At 38.8% G+C, this 6,148-nt stretch overlaps 1 protein-coding gene across 6 annotated transcripts in view; it reads left to right on the plus strand.

The window, feature by feature from the left end:
* Positions 1–6,148, plus strand: part of cadm1a (cell adhesion molecule 1a) — a 422,920-nt gene that overhangs the window by 332,010 nt on the left and 84,762 nt on the right. For all 6 annotated transcript variants that reach the window (XM_008428594.2, XM_008428590.2, XM_008428589.2 and 3 more), the window contains one exon: positions 1,404–1,541. In XM_008428594.2, the coding sequence (XP_008426816.1) occupies positions 1,404–1,541 (138 nt within the window). The remainder of the gene's footprint in view (positions 1–1,403; positions 1,542–6,148) is intronic.

Below are 6,148 nucleotides of genomic sequence, written 5' to 3' on the forward strand. Positions count from 1 at the left end.
GGATGGATGGATGGATGGATGGATGGATGGATGGATGGATGGATGGATGGATGGATGGATGGATGGATGGATGGATGGATGGATGGATGGATGGAATAAAGAAAAAAATGTATGATTTAAGACTTTTGCACAATAGAAGCCCTCCCAGCAGAAGCTTCTGTTTGTATGAATGCTAGAGAAAACTAACTGCCACTTTCACCCAGCATGTTACTCTGCTGTCATAAAGAGATGATCTCATTCAGATCCTTTTAGCTAACGACCCAAATTCATCCATCAATGGAAACGATGAATAATGACTCCAGAAAAATGAGTCAAAATGAACACAACTTTTAATTTAATATCTGAAGAGATGGCAACATGTACTTCTTATACTCCTTATTTAAATGCCTAATTGATTAACATGAAATCCATTTATTTTTGTCGCTGTTTAATCTGCAGATGATTCCCTCCTGAACTGAACCAGTCAGCTTTTGGATAATGATAGTTTAACCCTCAGAAAGTCTTTTGTGTTCAGGCTGAGAGTCTTTGACTAGGACCGTTCAGATTTCACACACAAACCTCAGAGTGACCCCTGAGCGTGTACTCTTGATGATCAGACCTGTTTTCCTCTTTGTGGCGTTCTGAGTGACTCTAAAGGTCAGCTGTCATCAGGAGTTTCTGCCAACATGCCTGTTAAAGAGCGGCACCGCTCTGCCTCACCTCTGCTTCAACTTATACGGGAAAATATCTGGAGATTCAGCTCTATTAGCTAACATGCTAATGCTAACATGTTAACTAACAGGAGAATCTTAAAATGTAAGATTCTCTCCAAATCATGATTTTCTCCAAATCATGGAGAAGACATACGATGTGTGGGATTAGATCTGGAGTATTAACTCCACTAGTTAACATGCTCATGTTAGCATTTTAGCTAACAGAAGAATTTTAAGCATATTACGTATCCCATGATTCCTCCAGAGTTTGGAGGAATCATGATCATAATCATGATCTGGAGGATCTGTGGGATTAGATCTGGAGTATTAACTCCACTAGCTAATATGCTAATGTTAACATTCTTGGTAAGGTGAGGTAATTTTATTTATATAGCACACTTTCAGCAACAAGTCTATTCAAATGTCTTTGAATGAATTAGAGGAAATACAAATAAAACAACAATAGCGTAAGGGAAGATAAACATACTATTTATCCCATGATTTCTCCAAATGGTGGAGGAATCATGGAATCTCTGGGATAAGATCTRTTGTTTTAACTCCACTAGCTAATATGCTAATGTTACCATTTTAGCTAGCAGGAGAATTTTAAGCATACCACATGTCCCATGATTCCTCCAAATTTAGCTGTGATACGAGTTTGTGGAAGCAACTTCTGTTTCCTCAGTGTTTACTTTGTTTGTCCCATCCCAGTTCCTCCAGGTAACCCCGTCATCGAGGCCAAGGATGAGGTGCTGAGCGAGGGAAACGAGACAGAGATGACCTGCACCGCCATGAGCAGCAAGCCTGCAGCCACCATCAGATGGATGAAGGGAGATAAGGAGCTGAAAGGTGGGGGGTGAAAACACACCATCACTGCTTCAGGCTAATATCATATGTATCTGGATACAATCTCAATCAGCCAGTAGATACTGTTTTATTGGGTGAATGCTGCAGGGATTGACACTGAGTTCCTGTTGTTTTTTACAACATTGTCTACATTATAAGCATACTTATAATACTTATAGGCATTATAGATATAGGTCATTTTCAGTTAACTTGCTATTGTTAGCCAATGTATATAGGTTACATTTTAGCTTATATACTAAATTAACAAAATTAATGTTGGTATTTATGCTAGGGACATTTTTCATGCTACTGTTAGCATTTAGCTATTTTATTTGTAGCCAATTTAGATGATAAACTATTATCGTCCGTCTAGTGAATTGTAATGTTCATTAATATGGTAGTGACAGCACCTGTGCTAACTTTAGCATTTTAGCTAACATCAGCATTTTAGCTAATTTTAGCTTATACACTGCTGCTAGCATACGACATGAAGTAGATTAATGTTAGTCAACATGCTAATGTTAGCCCAGATGTTATGGGTGGTATTTCATCTCATGTTAGCTTTTTAAGATATTTCAGAAGTTTCACTGTTCTCAAATTTAATATAAGAAATTAATGTTACATGCAACCTTTATCACTTTAGCTAACATTAGCATTTTGCCAGATTTTAGCTTTAAACTACTATTTTAATACTAGATTGACAAACATGTCAACAAGATGTTGACATTTTGGAAACTGTTACCTCGCACACAACTGTTACCTCGCACACAACCGTTAACATGGAGTTAGCATTCATACTTCTCATACTATATTATACTATAATATACTATTAGCATTTTTGCTAACATTAGGATTTTAATTATCTGTGGTTTATACACTGTCAACATCATAGGAGAAAATGACTACATGTCCTAAAGTTTTAGTTAACAGAAGAATTTTAGCAAATTGTAGCATGCAAGCAAATGTCTCCATATTAGATGGATTAAACGAATGCTAGCCAACATTTTAGCTATGAACAGAATAGCCAATTTTAGATTGTAATTTTTTTCTATTCTAGATGCAGTAATTTAATCCCAGTCAACACTCATTTTAGCTAACATTATCATTTTTACTCATTTAATTCAAGTTTTCTTGCTACAGTTGATTGTACTACTGAAATACAACGCAGACAGATTTAGCACACCACAAAATGCTGTCATAAAGTAGTATTAAAATAAAATAAAGTTTTTGTTTTTTATCAAAAAGCATTATAATATAATTGTACACTGAGATTCAAATGGAATTGCAAAAATCTCATGTTTTAATAGTTTGAATGTGTCAGCCATTTTGGTGATTCACCATAAATGTGTAAATACGTTTTTAATGCACGTATTTCCCCCCACTGTTGAAAAGGGGAGCGGGTTGGAGTCCCCCCCGTTGTTGATAAGGGGAGCGAACTGATGTAAAGCATTTTGAAATGCCTTGCTGCTGAAATGTGCTATACAAATAAATTTTGATTGATTGATTGATTGATTGATTGATTGATTGATTGATTGATTGATTGATTGATTGATTGATTGANTTGATTGATTGATTGATTGATTGATTGATTGATTGATTGATTGATTGATTGATTGATTGATTGATTGAAATAAAAGTAATATATCAGGGGTTTTGAGTATCTACATAAGCAGCTTGCCGTAGTTTCTCCGGCAGCCTGTAGGAGCCTCTTTTGAGTCGCTCTTTGTTTGGCACCTTGCTACTGCTTAGAGTGACCGTACCTGGAGTTTTGCTACAAAACGCATCACTCTCACGATCTCTGGTGCACGCAAGCCTCTCCACCACGACAAGGTGGCGACTCTCCAGAGAGGAACCATTCACACCAACACACACACATGCACACACACGCACACACACACACAATTCTCTGGAAAGACATCTTTGGTCTAGATGGGTGAACCCCGGGTATCCGGAAAAACCCACGCCAGCATGCTGCAATGCTAGCAATGCTACCTAGTTTTTGAAAATTTGGGGTCTTTCACAGTCTCTGTCACTCTGTCACATACAAACCCATCCACACACACAAACACACACAAAATATACATTTAAAAAATATATTTCTATCTAATCTAGYAAATATTAATAAAAAAAAAATCCCAGGCCCGGATGCAGCCTGTGATGTTGGTTCCTTTCTAGCTCAAACAGGAGCAGAAACCGCTCTTTTTCGTCTGCTTGACKTCCTTCTCGATCTGAACGGCCTTGTCGCTGATCTCTTTTATCTTCTTGTTGAGCTGATTGTTCAGCGCCGCCTGATCCTGCAGCTCCTTCCTCAGGCACTCCAGCTCGGTTTTATACATGCTTTCATTGTCGCCACATTTTTGTTTGAGGGTCGTGATCTCCTGCTGGAAGTCGTTCTTCTCGGCACTCAGGTGTTTTATGATCTCTCTGTCGTTGTTGAGGTTCTCCTCCAACGTTCGCAGCTGTTCTCGCATGATCAGAACGTCGGTTTCGAACCTGGAGCTTATTTCCTGGTGGGAAATTTTGACCACCTCCAGCTCTCTGTGCAGAAACGACTCGAACCCTTCAGACGTTCCTATTGCAGTGGGAAGCAGAGACTCGTCGTCGTGTGTCAGCTGTCCAAGATCTTCTCCCAGAGTAAGAGAGTCACAGCCGTCGTCCTCGTCAAACTCGTCCAGGGAAGTGGATGTGTCGTCCACCGTTTGTTCCAGCATCATCTGCATGTTCAAAGAGATTGAGTTGTGCAGGCCCTGAGAATCCTCCATGGCCGTCTTGCAGTCGCTSCCTGTGTTCAGGTTCAGGTCCTCCCCCAACGTGTCCAGCTCCAGTTTCAGCATGAAGATGTCCGGCTGGTACTGGATCACCTCGTTGCTTGAAAGTTTGAATTCCAGCAGCTCTGGTTGGAGATAATTTGCCATTTTTTCCTCGAAAACGGTGAGATCTCAAACGTGGAAAAGAACAGTAGCGACAGTCGCTGTTGGTTTGTGMGCTCTCAGTGGTTCACAAACCGYAATGAGACTTCAGAGATGTTGGTGACTTTGAGGTCAAAGGAACTGGTGTGACATCATCACGTGATGTCACAGTGCYKCTCACATCATGATGTTCCACTGTTGTCTTAGTTTTGTTCAAAATCAGCTGTTATTTAGTGAGGCCCTTTATTTTTGACAATAGTTACATTACAGAAAGAAATGTATCTTATAAAATAGACAGTAATATAAATAAAACATTAAAAATACTTTAATAATCTGAAAGGGAAATTATGCCTGTCACAATAAAAAGTTTGCTGCACGATAAATTGTCCCAGTAATTATTGCGATAAACGATGATATTGTTGTTTTTATAACATTTTCAGGTAATACGTYGATGATGACATCATAATGCAAATTTGCTCGCTTTAATTTTTAATGAACGCTTCACACTGGAACCTTAAAGATATTTTAAATATCCAGCATAAAATACAACAATCAAAAACAACAAATAAAATGAATCATGAATTCTCTGTAAACAGAGTCCCCTTCCAAAAATATTAATCTGCAGAATGAAAATTATTGAGTTCATTTTAATTTACTGTGTGATTAATTGATTTATTGCAACAACTTTGTGCCAAGAGTTGATGGAGATGCTGAGTGTCCACGGAGTAAACTATGTGAATTATATATAATCTGAGTTAAATCAAGTATGATATGCTTTTTATACTTTCAATGTCTAAATCTGTGTTTTAAGTTTTAGTTCATTTGAATATTAGACAATGTAGCAAATGAAGGACTTTAGTGACRAACTTTCAGGTTGAATAAAGCATCATACTGTTACAACCATTAATGTTTSCAACTTAAAATATTGGCTACATMTAAAATAAACAGCATATGATAAAACAAAAGCACGKTTTTAGTCAGTATTTAAAACATACTCATTTTCAAAATAAGACTCATAATATTAACTCCCTAACAACTTGTCTTCCATCTTACACTTTTGTTGAGCTGCCATTCGTTAACAAACAGACCGGAAATTGAATTTTCAAAATAAAAGCATCAAATACCAAAATTAAACGTTAATCTTAGATAAAACTAAGTAAAGGTGATAAGCGCCAAAGAGAGATAAAAACATACAAAGAAGTTCTTTTGGGGTTATTTAATAACTGTTGTAATTTTATTTTTATGTAGTTTAYGGTTTAACCAGCACGTCCTCGTAATGCGCCAGGCAATAAATAACGATGACACRAACAGATTCAGCACTTTTTCTGCCAATRCTTTCGCTTTGCAGCCATTAGAACGAGCCGATAGTGTTTCCTGTTTGCGTTTCCATGAAAGCCTCAGCRATGTGTGGAGGTGTCCGCGGCTCGCCGCCCGGCGCCCTCACAGCCTGCATGCCATCATCAAAGGCAGCGGCGCTTCAGAAGTGCGGGTCGAGCTGAGGGAGGAACAGGCCCCCTGCTGGGTGGCTCCACCTCAGCGGCCGGCCTCCGGCTCTGCAGAGACTTTCAAACAAACGTCCAATCAGGAGCTGAGCTGCAGGCGTCACAATGCGGCACATTAACCCCAAAACGGCACCGATTCATCCTGCACCATCTGGCTCAGCTCAGACTTGGTGCACTCAGGGGCGCGTCTAGGTTTTTA

The sequence above is a fragment of the Poecilia reticulata genome, linkage group LG14, assembly GCF_000633615.1.
Source record: "Poecilia reticulata strain Guanapo linkage group LG14, Guppy_female_1.0+MT, whole genome shotgun sequence".
NCBI lineage: Eukaryota > Metazoa > Chordata > Actinopteri > Cyprinodontiformes > Poeciliidae > Poecilia > Poecilia reticulata.